The sequence below is a fragment of the Nannospalax galili genome, unplaced genomic scaffold, assembly GCF_000622305.1.
Source record: "Nannospalax galili isolate Female #2095 unplaced genomic scaffold, S.galili_v1.0 scaffold307, whole genome shotgun sequence".
In the NCBI taxonomy this organism is placed as follows: Eukaryota; Metazoa; Chordata; class Mammalia; order Rodentia; family Spalacidae; genus Nannospalax; species Nannospalax galili.
Window position 1 is genome coordinate 4,340,924 of NW_008359625.1, and position 26,456 is coordinate 4,367,379.

At 46.5% G+C, this 26,456-nt stretch overlaps 1 protein-coding gene across 1 annotated transcript; it reads left to right on the plus strand.

The window, feature by feature from the left end:
- The first annotated feature begins 2,916 nt into the window (after nt 1-2,916).
- On the plus strand, nt 2,917-11,378 carry Tmem213 (transmembrane protein 213). The gene is made up of 3 exons (XM_008823480.3): nt 2,917-3,147; nt 10,085-10,162; nt 11,088-11,378. The coding sequence occupies exons 1-3, from the start codon at nt 3,003-3,005 to the stop codon at nt 11,255-11,257; spliced, it is 393 nt and encodes a 130-aa protein (XP_008821702.1). The 5' UTR covers nt 2,917-3,002; the 3' UTR covers nt 11,258-11,378.
- Nucleotides 11,379-26,456: the final 15,078 nt, after the last annotated feature.

The window sequence follows — 26,456 nt, forward strand, 5'->3', positions numbered from 1 at the left end:
CTGCCTCAGCCTCACAAGTGTTAGAATTACAGGTATGTTACATGACTCCCAGCTGTGGTTTTAGCCTCCCAATGCCTCTTGACTCTGTTCCCTTTTCTCCACCCTCAGCTTAATTTATTCAAAGTCTGGTGCTCTCTGGCAGGGCTTCCACAATAGCCCATCAGGTGATCTCCTTGCATGCAGTCCTGCCCTCAAATCTAGTATGAAACACAGTAAGTCCACATCTATAAGTTCCTTCTAGATGGTGCCCCAATCATAAGATAAAGCCCAGCTTCCTTTATTCAGGACCATTTACAATCTGGACAAACTGTGACGACCCTCTTGCCCATGCTCCTAGGGTAGTACACTCATCACTCCTGAGACAAGGGGTGTATACTAATGCCTTGGAGGCCCTGCACATACTTGTGCCTGCTGAACTACACAGCTTTGAAGTGTTGACTCAAAAATCCCATCTACATGCTGGGAGTGGTGGCACACATGTGTTTTTAATCCCAGCGCTCAGGAGGCAGAGGGAGACAGATCTCTGTGAGATCGAGGCTAGTCTGGTCTACATAGTGAGTTCCAGGCCAGTTGGGGTTACAGGGAGACCCTGTCTCAAAACACAACCCCATCTCGAAGGTGAAATGCTCTCTCAATCCCCTGGTCCGTAACCCTTTTCCATGACTTCCTCATTCTTTGTAGCGTCTCAGTGTCCTCAGTTCACAGTGCCACCACTGTTTGCCTATCTCATCCTCACTGAACCATGAGCTCCAGGAATGAGGATTATGTGGTTTTGCCCACTAAATCCCCTCACCAAGGGCCTGGCATAGAGTGTGGCTACTTGGTCACTGGTAAATGTTCAAACAGTGGTTGGCCTTTGATAGACTTTTGGGCAACACCTGAAAATTATCCCACCTGAAGCTCTTCTGCCCTAGTCCCCAAATCCTGGAAGACAAGGCCACCACTAATTTTTACCTTTAGAAAAATCAAAGCAAAGTACCCTTCCGGGCTGCCATACATGTCTTTCCATAGAGGTTTTCTTGTTTATTTCTTCTTATTTATTTTTTTTTAAAACTTTTATTTTTAATTTTATTATTTTTATTTTATGTGTATGCATGTATTACCTGCATGTAGGTAAGTGCACCTATGTCATGCAATGCCTGTGGAGAACAGAAGAGGCTGTGAGATCCCCTGGAACTAGAGTTATGGACAATTGTTAGCTGCCATGTGGGTGCTGGGATTCGAACCCAAGTCTTCTGCAAGAATAGCCAGTGCTTTTAACTGCTGAACCATCTCTCCAGCCCCCTTCTTCTTATTTTTTTAAGGCAAGGTCTCATGCTGGCCTTAAATTCTGATCCTTCTGCTTCTACCTCCCAGTTTCTGGCATTATAAGAATGATCAACCAGGCACAGTCTCCTTCCATAGAGCCTTGAGAGCTGGACTGCATCCATCACTCTCTTACTGGGCCTGTCCCGTATAAGAACACAGTGCATGCACATATGCATGTATGTTTGCATGCATGGCAGGCCTGCTCATACTCAGGCAGTTTTCTTGCTGTTAGATGTGTGACTACTGCTTCTTGAAGAACCCATCAACTCCCATCTGCGTGTGTAAACTTCAATACCCAGCCCAAATGTCACTTCCCTGGATCCTCTTAGGCAGATCTGAACACTTCCTGTTCTGTTTTCTCATAACTGTCTTGCCATACTGTATCAGAATTATTCCTCAAATGAATGCTAGGCTGACTGGTGTTTACACACACACAGTAGGTGCCCAAGACTCTGTAGTCATCTCCTCTTATCCTTGATTTTACTTCCTGACATTTCAGTTACCTGCAATCAATTACAGTCTGATAATATTAAGTGGAAAATTCCAGAAATAAACAATTCATACATTTTAAATAGCTCATATTACAGTATATTGTTACAATTGCTCTGTAATTATGTCATTAATCTTTTATTGTAACTATAAATTAAACTTTATCATAAATACATATTTCTAGGAAAAAACATATGCCTGGTTCAGCAGGATCCATTGTTTCAGATAATCTATCGGGGATTTTGGAATGTACCCCATGAATAAGGAGATTACAGTCAGTCATTTAGACTGAAGGCAGAACTCTCATCAAGTAACTACTCAGTTCAGCACCTTCACATAGCCTCCCCTTTTGCTTCCTGAAATGGTTACAATTCCGCAGGTGGTACACAGACACTTAGCCTCCTGGTTCTCTAAGCCTTCCACTCCTGCCCTGACCAACGCTTAAACTGTGCCAGGGTCACAATGGACCTCTGAGCAACATCTTGCCTTTGGATGTCTGTACATCTGTCTTTCCTAGTGTCCCCCTTCTCCTCTCCTCCTGTCAAACTCCTATTCAATCCTAACACTTAGGAGGCAGAGGCAGGCAGATCTCTGTGAGTTTGAGGCCAGCCTAGTCTACATAGAAAGTTCCAGGCCCGCCAGGGCTACATAGTGAGACCCTGTCTCAAATAAATAGCTAAATAAATTCTTTGCATGCTCTAAGGCCCGGTCCAAAGGTCCCTTTCTCCCTAAAGCGTCCCATCAGCAAAGGTGGCTTTGACTCTTGCTGCTGAGACCAAAGTCCTTAGTCCTTCCTGACTCAAAACCCAGAGCAGCCTGGGGAATGAGTCCTGCTGTTTGTGAGGAAAGCATCCTGAGGGAATGTTTGCAGTCCACAGCATAGGGCAGGGCACATAGTGGGTGCTCAATATAGAACTAAGTTCAATAGAGAATCTACACTACTCCTTGCTGATGAAGCAGCAACTGGCTCAGCCCCAAGTAACCAGCAGGTCACTGTCTTTCCTTTTCATTAACGGGGGACAACTAATGGGGAAGGAGGGCTGGAATGCCCCTCCTCTCCCCCAGCTGGCACTATTACAGAGGCAGAGCAGGTGTGACAGGCCTTTTCCTTGGCTCCACCCCATCTCCTTTCTCCCAAACACGGGGCAGATCCCCAGCTCTGTAGGACTGGAGTCACCTCCACAGCACCGGGGTACACAGGATACATGGTCCCCAGCCCGGGGTACCCCTACATCGGCATGACCCAGACAGGTGTCACCCTCTGCAGCCCCAGGTGCCTCACCTCTGTCCCTCGGGCCGCCCTGCTCTTCAGCCTGGTTCTCACCTCCTTCCACTCGTCCTGCTGGATAGGTAAGAGTCCTGAGCTTTAGTCTTGACCACGCTGGAAGGGGAGGGCAGGGCAGAGGGGGAGGGGAAGATTCCTTGGCCAGGGTTGGCCCTGCACAGAGGGAAGAGGAAACTGAAGCCGCTCCCCTGAAGGACTAGGCAGGGAAGGTGGGTGGGAGTGGGCTGGGGGTGTCTGAGGTTTGTTTCGTACCACAACGAAGCACTCAAATTCCTTACTAGCTGCCTCTGTCTGGCCCTTGCCACAAAACCCAGAATTTGCTAATTTGCCAAATCTTATCCAATCTTCTCTCCTGGTGGGGCCTCACCTTCCCTGACCTCAGATCCTCCTCCCTCCAACCCCCGCCCTGTAACTTTCAAAAACTAGAAAGCTGTCCTTGGCTCTCCAGCCCACCCCAGGGCAAGGGAGGCACAGGTTCTCACCCACCTTCTCCAGTGGCCTGGCTCTCCCAGGCTGGGCTCTGCACTGCAGCACCCAGGGGTCTGCTCTGCTTTCCACCCTCCTGCTTTGAGCTTTGCCCTTGTCCTGATCTTTCTCAGACTATCACCTGTGATCTGACACACTCTCCTGTCTCAGGCCACCTCCCTTGTCCCTCCTGAGTCTCTCTCCTGGAGGTACTGTCAGGAGGCTCTTGGGGCCCTTCAAGAGCCACAATTCCTCAATTCCTCTCACCTCCCATATCTTACTAGTTGTGTGATCTTGAGCCCCAGATACTTTGTTTATGACTTGGGGATAAACAGAGTGCTGATTTACAGGCTTGCTTGTAAAGAGGAAATGACTTAACTGCTTGTGAAGAAGTTACAAGAGAATACTGGTAAACACACTTTAATGGTAGCAGTTATGGTTGGCAAGCTATCATTCTCACATTCACCCCTCCACAAATAAGGGCGTTGGTTTCTTTGTGTACCTTCACAGTACTTCACTGGGTCTTCCCAAGTGTGCCAGTTCCTGGCTGGGTGTTTCTTACAACACGGGAGGTGATAGGAAATATTTAGGAATTTTCCTCTGGGTCACTCCATCTGAAAAAAACCCTGCTGATATGGGATGGTTTGTGACCTCTAAAAATGATAACTTCATAAGATTCGATCTAGTTAACTAGTTTTTTTCCATTCTCTTACTCAGGCTATAGGAACATTTCTACCCTAGGTGGAAAGGGGAGATGAAGGTCAAGGCTAAGGAAATGATTTGGTTTAGAAGGAAAATTCAAACACTGAGGAATCAGTTTCTCCAAAACAAGACTCAACTCTAAGCTATTTAGCTGTAAATAATTTACAGTAGCCATCAGATTCCATCGAAGCAATTACCATACCTTAGCGGGATGGTGTGGCTCGGGACTGTGTGGCCTAGTGAGTCTGGCAGCAGTTTCTAACACACAGCTTTCTTCCCCAATTATCTTGCCCTGTGACCACACCTCCTTTGAAGGGCATGCTGGTCCACAGGCAGAGGGACATTGAGAGTTTAAAATTTTTCTTTTCTATTTTCAAGGAAACAGCAGTATAATTTCCAGATAGGCTCTTCAAAAATCAATCTCTTGGGTTAGGGATATAGTTCAGTGGTACAGTGCTTGCTTGGCGAGCAGGAAGCCCTGGGTTCTATCCCCAGCACTGTATAACATGAGCATTGTGGTGCATTCCTGTTATCCTAGGTCTCTAGAGGTGGAGACAGGAGAATCCTAGTTCAAGGTCACCCTCAGCTATGTAGTGAGTTCAAGGTCAGCCTGAGATACATGAGATTCTATTTTTTAAAACAAAAAAAAAATCAGGGCTGGAGAAATGGCTCAGCATGTGAAAAGCACTGGCTGCTCTTCCAGATGACCCAGGTTTGATTCCTAGCACCCACATGGCAGCTAACAAGGGTCCATAACTCCAGTTCTGGGGATCCTCTTCTGACCCCATAAGCATTGCACAACACAGGTGCACTTACATGCAGGTGATAAAACTCATACACATAAAAAAATTTTAAATCAATCTCCTGGTTTTTAATCCACCTACCTAGATTTAACATTTGTGTTGATGTAATTTTTTTCTATAGTAAGAATGAGCTCTAGAATGCTCCCTAGTCATACTGTGCTTCCAATGAGATGGCCACCAGCCACAGGCATCAACTTAGCTTCAAATGTGGCTAAGGTGACTAGGAAGCTGAATTTTATTAATTGAAAAAAATTTTATGCATATGAATGTTATGCCTGCATGTATGTGTGTAAGTACACCCATGTAATGCAGTGCCCCAAGAGGACAGAAGAAGCTGTTGGATCCCCTGGAACTGGATTTACGGACAGTTGTTAGCTGTCATGTGGGTGCTGGGATTTGAACCCAGGTCTTCTGGAAGAACAGACAGTGTTCTTAACTGCTGAGCCATCTCTCCAGCCCCCAAAGCTGAATTTCTAATTTAAGTTCATTAAAAAAAATTTTTTGGTTTATTTATTTTTATTTTATGTGTATAAGTGTTTTGTCTGCATGTATGTAAATGCACCCATGCATACAGTACCCATGGATACCAGAAGAGGGCATTAGATCCCCTGGAACTGGAGTTATGGACAGTTGTTAGATGCCATGTGGGTGCTGGGAATCAAATCCTGGTCCTCTGTTAGTAGCAGCCACTGCTCTTAACCACTGAGCCATCTCTCTAGCCCCTTAAGTTCATTTTTATTAAATCAATTTAGATAGCCGCAGTGGTGAGGAGCTTCCATACTGGGCAGTGTGGCCCACTCATTTTCCCACCTTCAGTCATGGGGGTGCACATGAGCATGACTTTTTCTTCCCTGGATCTTACATTTGTCCTTATACCCTGGCCTTACTTCTCAAACACTGACATAACTTTTAGAATTCCTTCTAAAGTTCTCATCTTTCTGCCCCTTGCTTATGAATCAAGAGACAATTCTAAATCACATATTCTGGCAAGCTAAGGACTTGCTCAGATGAGATGTAGTTTTTGTTGATAACTGTATGCCTGGCTGACTACATCACACCCATAAGAGCTAAAGACTCAAGGTCAGATTTTAGTGTATATTTGTTCACATTTCAGGAAGAAATTGAATATGCTATGAAGGAGACATTCTAGATTTTTTTTTCAGTGCTTTTTTCAATTTATATTGGAAAGACCATTTTATAGTTATAGTGACTGCATAGAAAGCAGTTATGTGCATCAGGCTCTTGGTTACTGAAGTGCTATGCTAGTTTTCTTTCTGTCGCTGTGAAAATTACCCTGACCAAAAGTAACTTGTGGGGAAAGGGTTTACTTGGCTTATAGGCTATAGTTCATCATCTAGGGAAGCCAAGGCAGGAACTGAAGCAGAGACCATGGAGAAATGCTGCTTACTGGCTTGTTCCCCCTGGCTTGCTCAGCTACTTTTATACAGCCAGGCCCTTCTGCCCAGGGATGTGACCACCAACAGTGGGCTAGGCCCTCCTACATCAATTAATGAAGAGACTATCTCACAGACATGGTCACAAGTCAATTCAATGGAGAAAATTCCTCAATTGAGGTTCTTTCTTCCTAGGTATGTCAAGTTGATAACTGAAGCTAACTGTGACATTCTACCCCTTGTCAACTTTGACACACAAACACGTCACCTTAAACCATAACATTTCCCTTTTTTGTCCCCAAGAACTCACATTAATATCATAATATAAAATGTAATACAATTTTTAAAGTTCCAAACTTTAAAAATTCCATCACTTAAAAGTTCAATGTCTTTTTAAAATATTCAAAGTCTCTTAACTGTGGGCTCCTGTAAAATAAGGCATGTTAAATGCGTCTTACTCCAAAAGGGAAGAACCAGGACATATAAACAATCACACTCAGGGCTGGAGAGATGGCTCAGTGGTTAAGAGTGCTGACTGCTCTTGAGAAGACCTGGGTTTGATTCCCAGCACTCACATGGTGGCTATGAACCATCCTTAACTCTAGTTCCAGAGGAATCTGATGCCCTCGCTAACCTTCGCGGCATTGCGTGACACGGGTGTACTCACATATGTGCAGGCAATACACTCATACACATAAAATAAAAATAAAAAACAATCACACTCGCAAAACCAAAGTCCAGCTGTATAAATACATGTTCTGTAACTCAGTGTTCAACATCTTGGACTCGTGATCTTCTGAGTTTCAGAGGACTTGGGAAGCCCCATTGCTCTGGCACTTCTACCTGCAACACACAGCTTGCCTCAGATTCAGGCTGGCTCTACTCCATACCTGCCACTGTCCTTGGTGGTCATACCTGGTACTCACATTTCCAGTATGCTGGGGTCTCCACTGCAACTGAGTCTGCACCTTTACCAATGGCCTCTCTTGGCCTCTTTAGGAATTCCAGCCCTGCTACATGGTGCCAGGCCTTAGCTTCTCTCCATAACCCCTTCAATCCTGGGGTCTCCACTGCAACTAAGGCTTCCCCTTCACCATTGGCTGCTCCTGACCTCTCATAGTGCCAAGCCTCAACTGTTCTCCATGACTCTTTCGTGCCTTCAAAACTAGTACCACATGGGAGACTCTTACACATTGCTAGGTTTGGTCTCCAAGCAGAGATGCAACCTTGGTCCTTCTGGACCACAGATTCAGTGTTCTGGCTCTGAGGAAATACTTCCCAGAATACTTCATCTCAATGATGCTGGTCTCTTATTAAGCACAGCTGATTTTGTTTTTTGAGACAGGGTTTTACTTCATAGCCCTGACCAACCTGGAACTCACTATGTAAACCATACTGGCCTTTAACCCACAGAGATTCACCTGCCTCTGCTTCCTAAATACTGGGATTACAGGCATGTGCCACAGATGATTTTTCAGCCCTAACTAACCAGCATCAATTGTCACAAAAAAGTAAAGGTTTCAGTTCAGTGGTGTTGGTCTCTTGTTAATCACAGCTGACGCTTCAGTCCCAGCTGACCAGAAACTACAGATTCTTAAGTCAGATATATCACACAACCTGACCAGATAGAGTCTTTGCCTCCCTCTGGAATGTCCCTCTGGAGCCAGGCCTCCATCATCTTCATTTCTTGAAACATTATCTACCAACAGCCCATTAAGCTCTGAGCACTCAATAGCTTTTCCAGCATAAAGCTCCACAATCCTCCACAGCTTTCAAAATAAAACAAAAACATCCTCAGGTCCATATTTTCTAGTCAGGTACCAATTTTCTAGTTTGGTTTCTGTTGCTGTGATAAATAATCACATTACCAAAAGCAACTCGGGGAGGAAATGGTTTATTTGGCTTACAGATTACAGTCCTTGAGGGAAGCCAGGGCAGGAACTTGAAGGCAGGAACCTGGAGCAGGAGCTGGAGCAGAGACCACAGAGAACACTGCTTACTGGCCTGCTTCCCTGACTTGTTCAGTTACCTTTCTTATATCCAACTGCCCAGGGGCAGCACCACCCATGGTGGACTGGGTCCTCCTACATCAATTATCAATCAAGAAAACATCTCTTAGACATGCCCACAGGCCAATCTGATGGAGGAAATTCCTCACTTGAGGCAGCCTCTTCCTAGGTGTCTAGTTGACAACTACAGCTATGATAAGAGTGGGGTTTTTTGTTTTATTTTTAACGAAGATAAAGCATCTCCCGATGAGGGTAAAGTGATAATAAACAATAATAAATGGGACCGTACTTTCATGTATGCCTGAAGAAAGTCAACATAGCACAGAGAAATCTAGACATCCATACTTATCGCTGTACTATTCACAAAAGCTAAGCTGTGGAACCAGCCTAGCTGTGGTATAGACACATGATGGAGTCTTAGTCAAACATAAAAAATGAAATCATGTCATTTGCAGGAAAATGGTTGGAACTGGAGATCATCATGTTAAATGAAATAAGCCAAACACAGAAAGACAGAAGTCATACATAGAGATTCATATGTGACATGGATGTGGAAGGGAAACTATCTGAAAAGAGGAAGGGGACCTGTGGAAGGGGAGAGAGAACACAAGATAATGGGAGGGTGAAAATGAGCAATGTGCATGATATTCATGTATGAAGATGTCCTAATGAAACAGTCTTTTGTATGCTAATTTTAAAAAGTGAAAAAATAAAGCCAGGCATGGTGGTGCATGCCTTTAATTCCAGCACTTGGGAGGCAGAAGCAGGCGGATCTCTGTGAGTTCAAGGCCAGCCTGGTCTACATAGTGAGTTCCAGGACAGCTGGGGCTACAGGGAGACCCTGTCTCAAAAAGACCAAAAATAAAATTAAAAAAAAAAAAAGAAAAAAAGTGAAAAAATAAAATGAGCTATGTCATTTTGTAAGTTTAAAGAAAGAAAAGGTAGGCCAGGTGTGGTGGTACACGCCTTTAATTCCAGCACTTGGGAGGCGGAGGCAGGCCTCTGTGAGTTCAAGACCAGCCTGGTCTACATAGTGAGTTCTAGGACAGCTGGGGCTACAGGGAGACCCTGTCTTAAAAAGACCCCCCCCCCCCCCGCCAAAAAAAGGTGAGCATATGTCTTCGTTTCAGGTTTATAAGACACATACCACAAACTGGGGTGGGGGACTTTAACAACTGAAATGTGTTTTCTCACCATTCTGAAGGTTGGATGGTAATGTCAAAGTGTCAGTAGGTTTGTTTTCTTCCTGGGGCAGCAGATGGCCTCTGTTTCCCTGTGGCCTCACATGGCCTTTTCCCTATGCCCAAACACTGATGGTATCCCCTCCCCTTTTATGGTTCTAGTCACACTGGGTTAGGACTCACACATACGACCTCATTTAGCCTTAATTACTTCTTTAAAGGCACTGTCTTCAAATCCAGTCCCCTTGGGAGGGTCAGAACCTCAGCAGATGAATTTGGGGATCACAATGCAGCACACATCAGGGCATTAGCATTGTTACATAAAGCTTCACAGTATCTACAATGCAACTTCTAGAACACTTGTAACACTCATTACTCATGCACAAAAATTTCTGACTTTTTGCCTGGGCCTCACTTTGCATTCGACCTCTCTCACCTTTTCTTTCAGAAGCCAGCAGCAGCAGCAACAGCAATTCAACCCCGATTACACACCACCCAGACCTTGGGACCCTGGAGCAGTGTACCAGTAAGCTTCCCTGACTTAGACCTGACCCCAGAGCTGGCCCTGGAGCTGGAAAGGAAACTTGGGCCCCGTTTGGATCTGCTAATGGTTGTCAGGTGGTCAAATGACTGCCTGGCCTTCCCAGGCACTGGGGTGTTGTTTCCCAGCACTCTTCACAGAGCAGACTGAAAGTTAGTTTGGCTTTGATCCTGATCTAGGGTTATGAACTTTGGCACAGGTGGCTTTAATAACACCCCCCCCCTCCCTTGGTCAGCAACCAAAGCAGCCCGAGGTGCAAATGCTTGCACCATTTGGAGGTGAGAAGCCCATGAAAATCAACCGGTCCAACCTCTGCCCAAGGCTTGGGGACCCTTCCCCCATTTCTGATCATCTGCTTGAAATGCATCCAGCGACTAGAAGCTCAGAACTCACAAAGGAATTCTCCTCGTATGTGTCCATATGTCCATATGTGTCCATATATCCATAGCTTCATTTTTACTCTGATCCCTTTATCCTCATCCAATGACCAAACACGTTTCCTTCTGTGCACTGATAAAGAGGGACAAGAAGCAATACACAGAGGCTGAGGATACAGCTCTGGAGTCTGCAGACTGGGATTTGAGTTCTACATCTGCCATCTTATGGCAAGTTACAGCCTCAGTTTCTTTATATGAAACAGGGATGATGGTTGTACCTATTACAGGCCTGGAGTATAGCTCAGTGGCAGAGCATCTCCTTTCTCAAGGCCCAGCATCAAAATAACAGTGATGCTAATCATACCTATTACCTTGTAAGGAATGTAAAAGACAGTGTATAAAGACTTAGTAGCAAACAGGTGTTTAAATGTCAGCCAGCATACTGTTTGTGTTCTCATTCTTACTAGTGTGAGAGAGTAGGCAGGTAGGGCTGGTGTGTCATGGTCTTGTTCTCGCTCTCCCTTCCCCACCAGACATGGACTTCTGCCCACTGGCCTCCCTGTGTTGTCGCTCCTCAGTGGATGAATACGGCTGGATTGCAGCGGCAGTTGGCTGGAGTCTCTGGTTTCTCACACTCATCCTGCTCTGTGTGGATAAACTGATGAAGCTAACTCCAGAGGAGTCCAAAGACCTGCAGGCATGAATGCAGAGCTGTAGCCCCAAGAATGGCCATTGCTACCGCATCCGGGTAGCAGAGGGAGGGGAGGATGCTTTGAGAAGCAGGGCTGCTATAACCTTAAAGTCATTTGTTCCTTGAAGCCTCAGATCCTTTGTTATTAATTTGGTGCTGTGGATCAAACCTGGGGTTTTGTACATGCTAAATACACACTCTACCCTTGAGCCATTTACCCACTCCCTGTAATAGCTACACTGTCTTTGGTTACTTTTCCAAAGGAAGGAAGAAAGAAGGGGGTCCCAATAAGGCAAGGCCAGAGCTGTTCTCATCCCCAAGTCCTGGCTTGTGTGCCTGGATGACCTCCATCTTTGAGAGTCCCTATGGCAACTGCTCCTCTTCTACCTCAGCTTTCTCCTGGGTGCCCAGGAAGTGACACAAAACTTAAGACAGCCTTTTAGTAAACAGATTTGAAAAGAGACATTGGTTCCTCTTACCTCTGTCAAGGGCAAAGCCATCAACTCGAAGTGTGAGCAGTGGCTCACACCCTGCCTCCTTCACCCCCATGCCCAGTTCCTCTCCAGCGCTCCGTCTTTCTCCAGCTCATCTCCGATGGCTGTCCAGTTCCATCCGTTCTCCCCACCAGCACCCTTGTTCTGTCCTCACCACCTTTCCCCAGACTGATTCAGGAATCTCTCATTCTGTCCCCACTACCTGTGGCATCTTCCTACCCCTCTTTCCACTCCTATGGGCAGCTAGCTTCTAGGAGTTCCAGATGACCACAGTTTCTCAGCTGGCTTTGAGTTCTCAACCATCATGCTAGGCCTTTCTGGTACCCAGAGGTCAGGGCTCTGATTAGCCCACTCCTTGTTCTTGTGCCGGCAGCTTGTGTGTTGCCATTTCCTCTGTAGGGACAGAGGCCTTTTCAACTCCACCACTACTCCTCCATGTCCAGCCTGGTCAGCCATGGTCACCTGGAACTGATGCCTCTGGACAAGGCACAGCACTGTGAATGAGCTTTTACCCCATCAGCACCATACCCTGTTGTACTCTGGGGATAGAGGAGCTCCTCATGTGTGTCCAGTGGATGGATGGATACATGGATGCATGCATGGTTGGATGGATGCATGGGTGAGTGGATGCATGAATGGATGTGTGGATGAGTGGATGGATTCATAGTTACATGGATGGATGGATGGATGGACGGATGGATGGATGGACGGACAGACGGATGGATGGACGGACGGACGGATGGACGGACGGATGGATGGACAGATGGGTGCCTGAGTAGATGGATGGATGAGTCCTTACCTTGGATAGCCTGTGATCATCACTCTGCATTCATAACCTCTATTTTTTCCCAGAAAGTTGAAATATAACTGATCCCTAATGGAAGTCAATGGTTTGATCATTGCTCTCTTAGCAAGTGTCAGTCATCACCAATTGTCACAGACAGTTGTAGGCCATTGAATATATTGATTATGTCTTTAGACAGGAGGGAAGGTGGTTTTATCAGAGAGAAGACAAAATGACTTTACTTTTTTTACTTTTTTTTTTTTTTTTTTTTGTCTTTTTTGAGACAGGGTCTCCCTGTAACCCCAGATGGCCTGGAACTCACTCTATAGACCAGGCTGGCCTCGAACTCACAGAGAGATCTGCCTGCCTCTGTCTCCCAAGTGCTGAGACTAAAGGTGTGTGCCACCATGCCCTGTGGGGTTTCCTTTCTATAGCCCAGGCTGGTCTCAAACTCACAATCCTCCTCTTTCAGCCTCTAAGTAGTGATGTGTCTCACCATATTCAGCCTCAAAATAACTCTTGAAATAATTTCTGCCCACTATGAGAAAATAGTTACACTTATTTGGGGGGTGAGGGGTTGACATGATGCAGTGTGGAGGTACAACTTTCAGGAGTTGGGTTCCTGGGATTGAATTCAAATTGTCAGGTCTTTGCCTTTACCTACTCAGCCACTGCTCCAGCCCCATCTGTGAGAAAGAATTTAGATGGGATAAACAGAGTATCAAAATAGAAAGAGAAAAATTCGAAACCTCCCAAAAAAACCTCAATCCTCCTGCCTCAGCTTCCTGAGTTCTGTGATTACAGGCATGTGTCACCATATCTAGCAAAGTTGTTTTTTTTTTTAATGTTGAGGATCCAGTCCAGTGCTGTGATCATACTAGAAAAGCTGTCCACCAATAAACTATGTCCCTAGCTCAGAAGAAACATTTTCTGGAGGATGCAGATAACTTAAAACTGAGCTGGTCCACACTCTGAGAAAAGTCAGATCATTTTACATTGTGGGTGTCTGATCAGTACAGTGGGGTGGATTTCTTATCTCAAGTATATTAACAAAAAAAGTTTTCACAATGCATGGTGGTTTACTTGGCAAGAGAAGATATATTCAGAAGTTCATTTAATGTCTACAAACGTTTAAAAAAAATACAATGTGTGATACTGTGGTAATAGTTCAAACTGTTTTTACCATGTAGCTCAGGCTAGCCTTGAACTTGGGATCCTCCTGCCTATGCTGGGGAGTGAGCTTGGGTCGACTGCTGTGTGATAGATTTTTGCAGTGTAGAGACTATGGTATGACTGCCATTCCTAGAGAATACTTGGGTTTGTTTGTTCATTTGAGAGTACTTTTAAAAATATTTTATTATTTTTATTTTAGTGTATGAGTCTATTGTCTGCATATATGTAAGTATACCCATGTCGTGCAATGCCTGAGGAGGACAGAGGAGGGCGTCGGATTCCCTGGAACTGGAGTTACGGGCTGTTGTTAGCCACCATATGGGTGCTGGGAACCGAACCCAGGTCCTCTGCCAGAGCAACCAGTTCTCTTAACCTCTGAACCAGCTCTCTAGTCCTAAGAATAATTTTTTTTTTTTTTTTTTTGGTATTTTTGAGAAAAAATACCCCCACTGGCCCCCACTGGCCTGGAACTTGCTACATAAACCAAGCTAGCTTCAAACTCACAGAGATCCACCTGCCTCTGCCTCCCAAGTGCTGGGATTAAAGGCATGTGCCACCACTCCGGGCCTAAAACTGTTTATTTTTTAAGAGAAGAGGAATAGAATAATTTCTGTTCAGTGTGTACAGAAATGTATCATTTTACCCCACTAGGTATTGTTGTGACCAGAGAACGGATCCCCAAGAATTGCCACGGAGTCCAGAGGGCATGCAAGAACAAAGAGTCTTAATTAGGGCTTTAGCTCGGACTCTCAGACCTCACCAATGCAGTGGATCTGTACCGAGAGCCCCGACTGCTGGGGAAAGGAAACTTTTTATAGGTTTTAGACAAAGGGAGGAGGGGAATAACAGAGATACATCTTGACTGGTCCAAAAAGCCTGCACGCACCAACATACTTTGGAATTGATTGGTTACAAGGGACACAGCCCTGGAGGTTTCTCATTGGTGGGTGCTACCCACAGGGCTGTGGAATGTGCTAACTACTCTCTTCAGGGCCAGAGGATCCTGTTTATTCCTTATAAGGCTTTAAACCTGCCTGGGCCCCCTTGACATGCCCAGGCTTGCCTAATCTATAACCTCCTGGGGTGGGGAGTGGTAGCTGGAGATTACAACATGCCTGGGCATGACAAGGCTTGTCTGAAACAGCTAGTCAAAATGGGGTTAATGCAGTTTATCCCTTCAGCCAAGCAATTTACAGAAGCAAAAAAGAGCAGTTAGTCCTAAAGAGGGGCAGGGGTCTCGGGAGTCCAAGGCAGGGGGCCAAGGAGGAGGGTTCCACATTTCCCCCTCTCCTTGTAACTTGGAGGCCCCAATCATGGGGCTTCCTGGAGTTGAATGGCATCCCGACTTAGGGGCTGGTATTGTGATCTCATGACCATTACTTGGATTGCCCCCAATCGTTCTTTCATAAATTGTACTAACCTATTCAGGATACGTGGTCCAAAAGAAAACAGTAAAAATAAAATAAGGAGGGGGCCTAGAAAGGTGGAGACCAGGGTGGTTAGCTAGGGGGATGAATTAAACCAAGATTCGAACCATCCCATCATTCTTTCTTTCTTTTTGCTAATCCTTCTCTTACTTTAGCCATAGATTCTTTGACTACCCCTGAATGGTCTACATAAAAGCAGCATTCCTCCCCCAAGGCTACACATAGCCCTCCTTGCTGCAAAAAGATCAGGTCCGGTCCCTGTCGATTTTGTAATACCACCTCTGCTAGGGAGGTCAGGGATTCCTGTAGGTGGGAAACAGAGTTTTCAAGCCGCTCAATGTCCAGGTCAATTGCAGCCCTTAGATCTGAATAGTATTTGCCTTGAGCAATTAATGAAGCTGTCCCTGTCCCCATCCCTGCTAAGCTAGCACCTAGAAGTAGGCTAAGAGTGAAGGCAGTAATAGTAACAGGTTCTTGTCGCCTGCAAGGGAGACCGCCCCTTCCCTCGAGGTAACTAAGAATATGTCCTCACTATGGTATAGGAACCAGGGCACTAAGCAGACAAGGACACAGAACCTTCCAGTTTGTTTGAGGATGGCTGTAGATGCACAAGGAGTTAGGCTGGTTGAACATGCCCACCAAGTGTCATTCTGGGGGATCATGTATTCAGATTCAGGTAAGTTATTCAGAAGGAGGGTCTTATTGCAGAGGAACACCTTATCCCCAGTTACATGTCCAATGCATAGCTCTTGCCCTATCACCTGCTGGAGCGTTAAGGAATGATGGGGGGATTACCAGTGACACTGAGTGGACTCTTTAGCCTGAGTTATGTCAGCCTTTACAGCTACCCCCTCGTAGTAAAGGGGTGCTATGTCATAGCATAACCAGCACGAGTTAGTAAGATCAGGCCTTATGGCATTCAGAACCAGGTATGTTTGTTGAAGTAGATCTACCATGGGGTGCAGTTCCCCAATACCTAGTTCAGGCTTGGGGTCAAGTCCATCAGCCCCCAGTCCAGGCTTGGGTGCTGAGGTTAGGGGCTGCATGAGGGCAGGGTTCTGGGAGATATTGTGGCCCAGGGTTCCTGGAGTTGAGTGGAGTTTTGGGACGGGTGCCCGTGTAGGACGCACAGGGGATTGATTACCTTGTTGGGGCCTACTGCTGATGGATGCTCTATTGGTTCCACCTTTAGCTTAATTATGATGGTGGAACCAGCATGTCCTCCATACTTACGATATACTACACTCCATCTTAGGCCATGTTACCAGCACTCATCCATTTTTCCTTTGTTGGAGAAAGTAATCTTTATTCAGTCTAAACTGTGAGGCCCACAGGACTGTTTTGCCTGTGGGACGAGCCCATACCGGATGGGGTTTGTATAGGCAAAAGAGACTAAATCTGTCTTCCTTACTCGCCATTTCCCCTCCCCATCGTTGGAGGTGACACAGTCCCAACTCTTGCAGAAATTGGATTCCAAGCCTCCACATTCCTTCTTGCTTCTAAGGTGGCCTGGCCATACGTAAAACCCATATTTTCTAGCCAGGTTCTGTGGCGCCGAGTTATAAGCCTCATTTAAATCATGCAGGCAGAAGTATAGGTCAGGCCACCAGGTGCCCTCTGGGGCTATGCACGTAGTTTGGCTTAGAATATCATATGTCTCCCCATCCAATAGAAGCCAGGTTAAGTTGCGTGGTACGTGGGGGTTACCTTCTGCTCTCAAAGTGTGGTGGGTCAAGAATGTCAATAGAATTAGCCAATACATTTTAGGGGCCCACTCGGAGTTTTAGCTTAAGGGGATTATGGGGGTCAGGTGAGGCAGTCCTCTTATCCTTTTCTGGAGACTCAGTCAGCTCAGGGTCTGCTGCTGGCTTGGCATGAGAGTGGTGGAGCCAGGAGGCGATTCTGTCGACCTTGAGAGCTGTTGGAGTCATCAGAATCACGACATAGGGGGCCCTTCCAACAAGGCTCGAGTGTCTCATGTTGGTGCCGTTAGACGTAGACCCAGTCACCTGGTTGATAATTATGTGGAGTGGGAGGGGGTGCTGTCTCGTAGATAGCTCTCAGCCCGGGCCACACATCCTTGTGTGCTTGAGCCACCACCTCTAGGGAATTAAGCAACTGACGGTTATCAAATTCAGCAATTAGTTCAGCTCTTAAATTGGGGAGGATAGAAGGGGATCTTCCAAACATGATTTCATAGGGGGTTAATCCTAACAAGTAGGGTGAATTTCGCACCCTATACAAGGGCGAAGGGAAGGAGGGCCACCCAGTCCCTGCCAGTTTCCATGGTCAATTTAGTAAGGGTCTCTTTTAGAGTTCTAGTCATCCTCTCTACCTGTCCTGAACTCTGGGGGCGGTAGGCACAATGCAATTTCCATTTTGCCCCCAATGCTTTAGCTAATCCCTGGGTTACCTGTGAAGCAAAGGCCAGCCCATTGTCAGAGCTCAGAAGGGCCAGGGTCCCATACCTAGGTAGGATGTCCTCCAGCAACCTCTTGGTCACCACCTGAGCCATCTCATGTTTGGTGGGGAAAGCTTCAGTCCATCCTGAAAAAGTGTCTACCAGAACTAGTAGAGATACCTGTAACCATACTTGCCTGGCTTAATTTCTGAGAAGTCCATCTCCCAGTGGGCCCCTGGTTTAGAGCCCCTCATTTGGGCCCCTTGTTCCTTAGGATGATTCTCAGCGTTGGTGAGCTTGCAACTAAGACATGCAGAAGCGACTGCATCAACAAGTGGGTGGAGATTCAGGACTTTTAAATGAGCATTTTTAAAAAGGTCAGCCATTTTCCTGGTGTCCAGATGAGTGGTTCGGTGGATATGTGAGGAGGTCCTTGGCTAAGTCGTTTGGCAGAATAATTTTACAGTCTCCTGTATGCCACCAAGCATTGATCTTTTGGGTCATGGGGAGTCTGTGTATCAGCTTCATATCCTCTCAGGAGTAATGAGGCTGATCAGGTAGGACGGGGGGGGGCTAGGGTCTGGCAGCTGGATTGGCAAAATCTGGAAAGCCTCCAAAGCTACTTCTTTGGCAACCTGGTCTGCCCTCTGATTTCCTTGAGCTATGGGCATGTTGGCTTTCTGGTGACCGGGGCAGTGGATAATAGCCAGTTTCTTAGGTAGCCATAGAGCTGCCAACAGGTCCAGAATTTCTTATTTTTAATAGTTTTTCCTTCTACTATGAGCAGCCCCCTTTCCTGGTAGATGGCTCCATGCACGTGTGCTGTAGCAAAGGCATATGTACATGTCTATGTACATGTTCAGCCGCCTGTCCTTTCCAAGCCTAAGAGCCTCAGTCAGAGCTATCAGCTTAGCCCTCTGAGCAGAGGTCCCCGCAGGCAAAGCCGATGCCCAAACAGTCTCAGTCTCAGTTACCACTGCTGCCCCTGCATACCTCTGCCCATCCTTCATGAAACTGCTACCGTCGGTGAACCAAGTAGCTTCTGCATCGGAGAGTGGCCGATCGGTCAGGTCATTTCTGAGGCCATGTACCTGGCTCAGGATCCCCGCACAATCATGCAGGGGCACATCCAAGTTGGGGTCAGGGAGCAGGGTGGCTGGGTTAAGGGTGGTGCTTGGGAGGAACCAAATTCTCGGAGGGTTAAGAAGTAAGCTCTGATAATGGGTTATCTGGGTATTACTCAACCAGCAGTCTGGTGGCTGCTTGAGAACTCCTTCAATAGCATGAGGAGCAGTGATGTGCAGTTCTTGTCCCAAAGTCAGCTTATCTGCATCCTTGACTAAGAGGGCAGTGGCTGCTATCATCCTCAGGCATGGTGGCCATCCAGCAGCAACTGGATCTAGTTTTTTTGACAAATATGCCACTGGTCTATTCCAGGGCCCTAAGGTTTGGGTCAGGACTCCTTTTGCCACTCCCTTTCTCTCATCTACATAGAGGTGGAAGGGCTTGGTAACATCAGGGAGTCCCAGGGCCGGGGCCATCAGGAGGGCCTGTTTGATTTTATTAAAGGCCCTCTCTCATTCCTCCATCCAAAGGAAAGTCTCGTTTTATTTTGTGGCCTCACAGAGAGGCTTAGCTAATTCAGCAAATCCCAGGGTCCAGAGGCGACAAAACCCTGCTGATCCCAGGAACTCTCTCACTGCTCTCTGGGAGTTGGGGACCGGGATTTTCAGCACCGTTGCTTTCCTGGCGACATATTTGTGCCTTTTTAGCGGATGCCCAATATCCTAGCCTGCCCAGAGTCACTAATAAATCCCTAGTTCCTTGCTGATATAGTAGAGCGTCATCAGCAGCTGTCAGGATGTCATCCACATACTGCAATAGGGTGAGCTGGGGGTGTTCCAGCCTGTACTCACCCAGATCTTCATGAAGTGCCTCATCAAAGAGAGTGGGAGAGTTCTTGAATCTCTGAGGCAGGCAAATCCAGGTCAGCTGTCCATTGAAACTGACCCCCGGATCTTGCCATTCGAAGGCAAAGAATGGCTGACTGTCCTTGGCTAAGGGCAGGCTAAAGAAGGTGTCTTTTAAATCTAGTATAGTATACCAGCTCCTGGAGGGTGTCAGAGAGCTCAGGAAGGTATAGGGATTGGGCACCGTGGGGTGAATATCCATGACCTGTTTACTTACTTCTCTCAGGTCCTGTACTGGCCAGTAATCATTTGAGTTTGGCTTCTTTACTGGGAGGAGGGGTGTATTTCATGCGGACCGACAGGGCACTAGGATGCCCTGGTCTCTTAACCTCCAGATGTGTGGGGTAATTTCTGCTCTGGCCTCATGTAACATAGGGTACTGTTTCACCCAAGTGGGAAGTGCTCCCCGTTTCAGCTCTACCCAGATGGGTGGCCAGTGGACTGCCAGCCCCATCCCCCCAGTCTCGGCCCAGGCCAAGGGAAATTCCTGCAGCCAAACAGAAATCTCCTCCATGGGCTATGGGCCAGGCCTTTGGTGCAGTTGATACTCATCTTCCAGTTGCAAGGTCAGTACCTGAATGGGGTGGCTCCCTTTATCTGTTAAATGAGCCCCATTAGGCGAAAAAATGGATGTGGGCTCCAATTTTGGTGAGCAGGTCTCTGCCCAAGAGTGGGTAGGGGCAATCCAGCATGACTAGGAAGGAGTGGGACACCTGGCCAGTACCTAGGTCCACTCTTCTTTGAATGGTCCATGAATATTGATTTATGCCAGTTGTTCCCTGCACCCAAGATTTCTTATGTGATAATTTTCCTTGGGCTTCAGTTAGCACTGAATGTTGAGCACCCATATCCACATGAAAGTCCACGGGTGTCCCCTCCACTCTGAGAGTTACCCTGGGCTCGGGGAGGGGTTCCAAACCCTCTCCCCCATAGTCGCTCAACTCCCTGAGCTCTAGGACTTGTATTCCTTCATGGACCCATTCCTGCCCGGCCAGTCCTTCTGGGCATTCCTTTCTCCAATGGCCCATTTTCTTACAATAGGCACATTGATTTCTCTGCAATTTTGGCTGCCCTTCTGGGTATTTCCTACCTTGATCAGCAGATAGGCGTCACAGCTGGTGTTCTCTTTCACTCGGGGACCTGGTCGATGTGGCCAAGAGAATCTTGGAAAAGTCGTGGGTCTGTTTAGCGCTGGCAGTAGTGGCGACCTGTGCCTGTTTGTCCTCAGGACTCTCTCGGTGATTGTAAACTTTCTCAGCCACTGCCAGAAGTTCTGGCAAGGTTTTATCAGCCAGCCTATCCAATTTCTGCAATTTGCACCTAATGTTGGGCGCCAACTAGTTCACAAACACCAGGATGACTGCATTTTTATTCTCAGGCACTTCTGGGTCCATGGGAGTATAGGTACGGAATGCCTCTAGAATCCTTTCTAGAAATGCTACTGGTGATTCTACCTTCCCCTGCTGTACATCACTAATCTTGGCCAAATTGGTCGGGCCCCTCGCGGCCACCTGGAAACCCCCCATTAGAGTCTGGCGGTAGACCTGGAGCCTCTCCTTACCTTCAGCTGTATTGAAGTCCCAATTTGGTCTAACCAGGGGGAAAGCTTCATCAATCAGGGTCTGGTTGGTGGTAGGATTCCCATCCACCCCAGGGACCAATTTGTGGGCTTCAACTTGAATCCAGTCTCTCTCATCAGTGGTGAACAGGACCTGCAAAAGCTGCTGAATATCATCTCACATGGGTTGGTGGGTGAGCAGGACAGATTCTAACAAACCAATTAAACCTTGGGGCTTTTCAGAAAATTTAGCTGTTCATAACTTCCAATTGTAGAGGTCACTAGTCGCAAACAGCCAGTACTGCATCTGTTGGTCCCTCCCCTGCTTCAATGAGGGGCCCCACAGCATGGAGTGGAAGGACTGTGGAATCCTCTACTAGCTGCGGTTGCCCCCTCTGAACTCTCCTTTGTGTCTGGGGAGGGTGTCCTTCTGCCTCCTGGAACAGAGCTGCCTCTGCCTCCCCTGGAGCATCCTGGGGCCCCTCCTGCAGAACGGGCTGATAGGGGGGTGGTTCAAACAGGAGTTCTTCCCCTGTACCTCCTTGCAGGACAGGGTAGAGGGGTGCAGATGGTTTAGTTTCATTTTTCTGCCACTCATCCTCACGTAGAGCAAGGACAGTTGGCTTTGAGCTAGTGTGGGGGTGGGGGGAAGGAATGGCTTCAGCCATTTTGGAGGCTCCTCCACCATAACCTGTCAGGTCGTGATGTAAGGGACCTGGATGGCCACATATCCTTTACTCTGTAGATGGTAGGCAAGTCAAACATCCCCTCTTCAGGCCAGCCGGCTTCAAAGGTCAGCCATTCATTTCTGCAAAATACAAAAAGCTTTCCTTGCTTCACTCCTAGTCCCAGGCTTTCAGCCTGGGCTTTGAACCAAGAAATGATCCTGAAAAAGGCTGAGAGGGGTTACGTGGCTCTGTCCCATTTCTTCTAACACAGTAAGAGTCACAAACACAACAGAAAGCACAAACACACAGAAAAATAACACAAGGTTAATTGGCACCTTAAACTGAAAATAGGGCAATGGCCTCTCGCCTTCTTGCGGGTGCAACCTGCTCCATCCTTCCAAATTTACCAAGGGGATCCAATCCCCACCAGGTGGGTCCGGGACGTCTCCTGAGTCCCACAGCCTGGGGCCTTCCAGCATGTCCACCTACACCTCCAACAGGCAGTCTCAAACTGGGCCCAAAAACCAGAAGCGCACAAAGACAAAAGACACAAAGACAAGAGACACTCACCGATCAGATGAGGCAGACTCAGCGCTCTGGGGTCCTGGGGGGGGGTGTCTTGGGGATCCCGGACGAGCCCCCAAATGGTGTGCCCAGAGAACAGATCCCCAAGAACTGCCACAGAGTCCAGAGGGCATGCAAGAACAAAGAGTCTTTATTCGGGCTTAAGCTCGGACTCTCAGACCTCACCAATGCAGTGGATCTGTACCGAGAGCCCCGACTGCTGGGGGAAGGAAACTTTTTATAGGTTTTAGACAAAGGGAGGAGGGGAATAACAGAGATACATCTTGACTGGTCCAAAAAGCCCATGTGCGCCAACATACTTTTGAATTGATTGGTTACAAGGGACGCAGCCCTGGAGGTTTCTCATTGGTGGGTGCTACCCACAGGGCTGTGGAATGTGCTAACTGCTATCTTCAGGGCCAGAGGATCCTGTTTATTCCTTATAAGGCTTTAAACCTGCTTGGGCCTCCTTGACATGCCCAGGCTTGCCTAATCTATAACCTCCTGGGGTGGGGAATGGTAGCTGGAGATTACAACATGCCTGGGCATGACAAGGCTTGTCTGAAACAGCTAGTCAAAATGGGGTTAATGCAGTTTATCCCTTCAGCCAAGCAATTTACAGAAGCAAAAAAGAGCAGTTAGTCCTAAAGAGAGGCAGGGGCCTCGGGAGTCCAAGGCAGGGGGCCAAGAAGGAGGGTTCCACAGTATCGGTTATCTAAGCAGAACATATAAGAATTAGATCTAGCCAATGGTTTAAAAATCAAGTTGAGAAAGCTCATGGAACAGTCTCTGGGTGGGAGGCAGTGGACATGAGACTCTCAATCTTTTTAATCTGAGCAGTTTGACTTGTGTATTTCATCTGCTGTTTAGTTTGTTTGATGTTTTCTTTTTCTTTTCTTTTTTTTTCTGGTTTGGTTGGTATTTTTGTTTTTTTTGTTTTGTTTGAGTCTGAATCTCCTGTAGCCCAGGCTGGCCTTGAACTTTGATTCTCCTGCCTCTACATCCTGAGTGCTGGGATTACAGGTGTGACCACCACAGCCACTTAATGCAGTGCTGGGAATTGAACCCCATGCTTCAGGCATGCTAAGCGAGCCTCTGCTTACTGAACTACAACTCTGGCCCACGGTACCAGGTTTTTTTTTGTTTTGTTTTTTGCTTTGTTTTGTTTTGTTTTTTTCTGTATGTGTGTGCTTGCATGTGTATACATGTACTATGTGCATACAATGCCCACAGAGCCGAGAAGAGGGCATCCAACCCCTGGAGCTGAAGTTAGAGAGGGTTTTTAGCTGCCGTGTGGGTGCTGGGAACCAAACCCAGGTCCTCTGCAAGAGCGGCCAGTGCTCCTAACCACTGAGCCATCTTGTTTGTCCCAAGAGTACCAAATTTTAATGCCTAAAGTATGTCAAGTCTGTTCTTAGGGTCATTTACTAAGATCATATATCAAGATAATTATATTTTGCTTTTTTAGAGAATTGTACTTACTTATTTGGAGGATAAGTGTAACTGCCCCAGGCCCATAAGGTTTTACTCCTTCCTGTGAAGTTTTACTCATTTGTAGCCTGTATTCATCCAGTTTTGTGGTGCCTGTACCAAAGCATCATCACAATTCTCAGTCCATGTCACTCATCTCTGCCAGGTCCCCTCATGCCACCATGCTTTCTCTCATCTCTCATCCCTCTCTCCTCAGTCTCAGAGATCTACCTAGGCTGCTGTGCAAGTGGTACCCAGAGCCTCTAGCTGCTGCACAGGGTTCTTGGCTGTTTGTTCACACAGTCTACTCCTTCATCCTCCAAGAGACAGCCTCCTGTGTTGTCTCCAAACCTCATTCCACATCACACTGGGAAGAAAATCCACACATTCCTTTCAAAGGCCAATGACTGAATTTCATTTGGAAATAACAGCAGATCCAGTGCCAACCGGCATCCCAGAGAAGCTATGATTTCAAATAGGTCCTATGGGACAACCTGCTTTTCAAGTTGACTTGCAGGTATTTGGTTAAGGTGTTGAGGAACTTGAAATGGACTTTTTATCTCAATCTCCCCATTCCAGGACAGATAGCATTCATGGCCATGCCACAGCAAGAATGATAGTCTTATGATTCCTGAGGTTGGGCAGTGAATTCAGTGTGTGCCAGTTGCGAGAAATGTATACCTTATGGTCTATTTCTGACAATTTGTTTCATAGAAAAATGATTCAAGGGGCTAGAGAGATAACTCAGTGGTTAAGAGCACTGGCTGCTCTTGCAGAGGACCCAGGTTCAATTCCCAGTATCACATAATGGCTAACTGTCATCCATAACTCTAGTTCTAGGGGAGCCAATGCCCTCTTCTGTCCTCCACGGGCACTGCATGACAGAGGTGCATTTACATACATGCAGGCATAACACTCATACACAAAAAATAAAAACTTTTTTTTTTTTTTTTGAAAATCAAGGGAAAAACCCAGGAAGATACTCTGGAAAATCAATATTGTTTCCAGTCATTTGCTATTATAGATAAAGTAACATATTGGAAAAAGAAACCTAAATGTCAACAATAAGTTAAAGATAAAATGACCATTTGGAATAGTCTATAACCTGAGAAAGAAACTAAATCACCTTCTCCTGAGATATTACATTTTCTCATGAAGGTCCCCAGGATTCCTCCTGAGAATCAACTCCTAATCACAGTAATGGAGGCTGAAGAGGTTCATATGTTAAGAAGAAAAAAGAGGTTCCAAGCTCAGACACTGTGACCCTGTATGCCTGATTCTTCTGTATTTTTATAATAACTATCATCATCCTTTTATTAGGGTGTAGCTTGTTGTAATACATTTTAACAATTATTTAAAAATCATTCTAACAAGGCCACTCACTCATTTGTTTAATCTCAGTATGTCTTGTCTTTAATCACATCTTGTTACCCAAGGCCATACAAATAGCAAGAGGCAACAGGCAAATGCATGCTCAGGAGTGGTGACTGCAAAGTCAATGCTTGAGTCTACTACTCTATTATCTAACCGTTACTCTAACTGCTATCATTAGGATGTGTCAAATCCCAGCGCATCTTGTCTTATTTTATATTTTGAGATGGGGTCTCTGATTATAGGCTGGTCTTGACCTTACTATGTAATTAAGGATGACCCTGAAATTTTAATCCTCCTGCCTCTATCTCTGAATGCTGGGATTACAGGCATGCACCATCATGCCCAGTTTAATGGGGTGCTGGGGACAGAACCCTTCTATCTCTGAATGCTGGGATTACAGGCATGCACCATCATGCCCAGTTTAATGGGGTGCTGGGGACAGAACCCAAGACTTTGGGCATGGTAGGTAAGCAAGCACTCTATAAGCTACATCCCCAAACATTACAATATATTTTAATAATTATTCTTAAAGCATTTTAGCAAAAAGCACACTACTTAGTTTTATTACCAAGTTTTTTCCTTCCTTCCATACTTCCTCCTTCCCCTCCCTTCCCTTTCCTTCCTTCTCCTCCCCTCCCTCCCTCCCTCCCTTCCTTCCTTCCTTCCTTTTTTCCTTCCTTCCATTCTTTCCTTCCCTTTTTTCTTTCTTTCTAATGTAGCCCTGGCTGACCTGGAACTCACTATGTAGACCAGACTGGTCTCAAATCCACAGAAATCCCTGCCACTGCCTCCTGAGTGCTGGGATTAAAGGCATACACAATCATGCCCAGCTGTATGCGTTTCTGTCTTTAACCATTTCTCAAGCTTTGATGATGGAGGAAAAATAGGAATTTTCATGTAGAAAGCATTCAGGTTACACAATCTATTAATGTCAGGGCATAGAATCAGGGCTTGGGCAACACTACCTTAACTAATCTGCTAGGCTCAGGGACCCCTCCCCTCTAAAATCTATAAATATAAGGAATTTCTTTTGTTCCTCTGGTTGATGTGAGATCTCCTGTCCCAGCTTCTCCACTTAAGTGGCCAGCATTATTAAGGGACCTGATCACCTGAAATTCTTCTCAGAACCTGGAAAGGTTCCAAGTGTCCAGGCTGGCCTTGAACCCTCTCCATAACCAAGGATGACCCTGAACTCCTGATCCCCCTGCCTCTGCCTCCCAAGTGCTAGGATTGGAGCTGTATGCCACCATGCTGTTTATGCAGTGTTGGGGGATTGTAACCAGGGCTTTGTACATGCTAAGTAAGCATTCTACCAATTGCATGCTCTG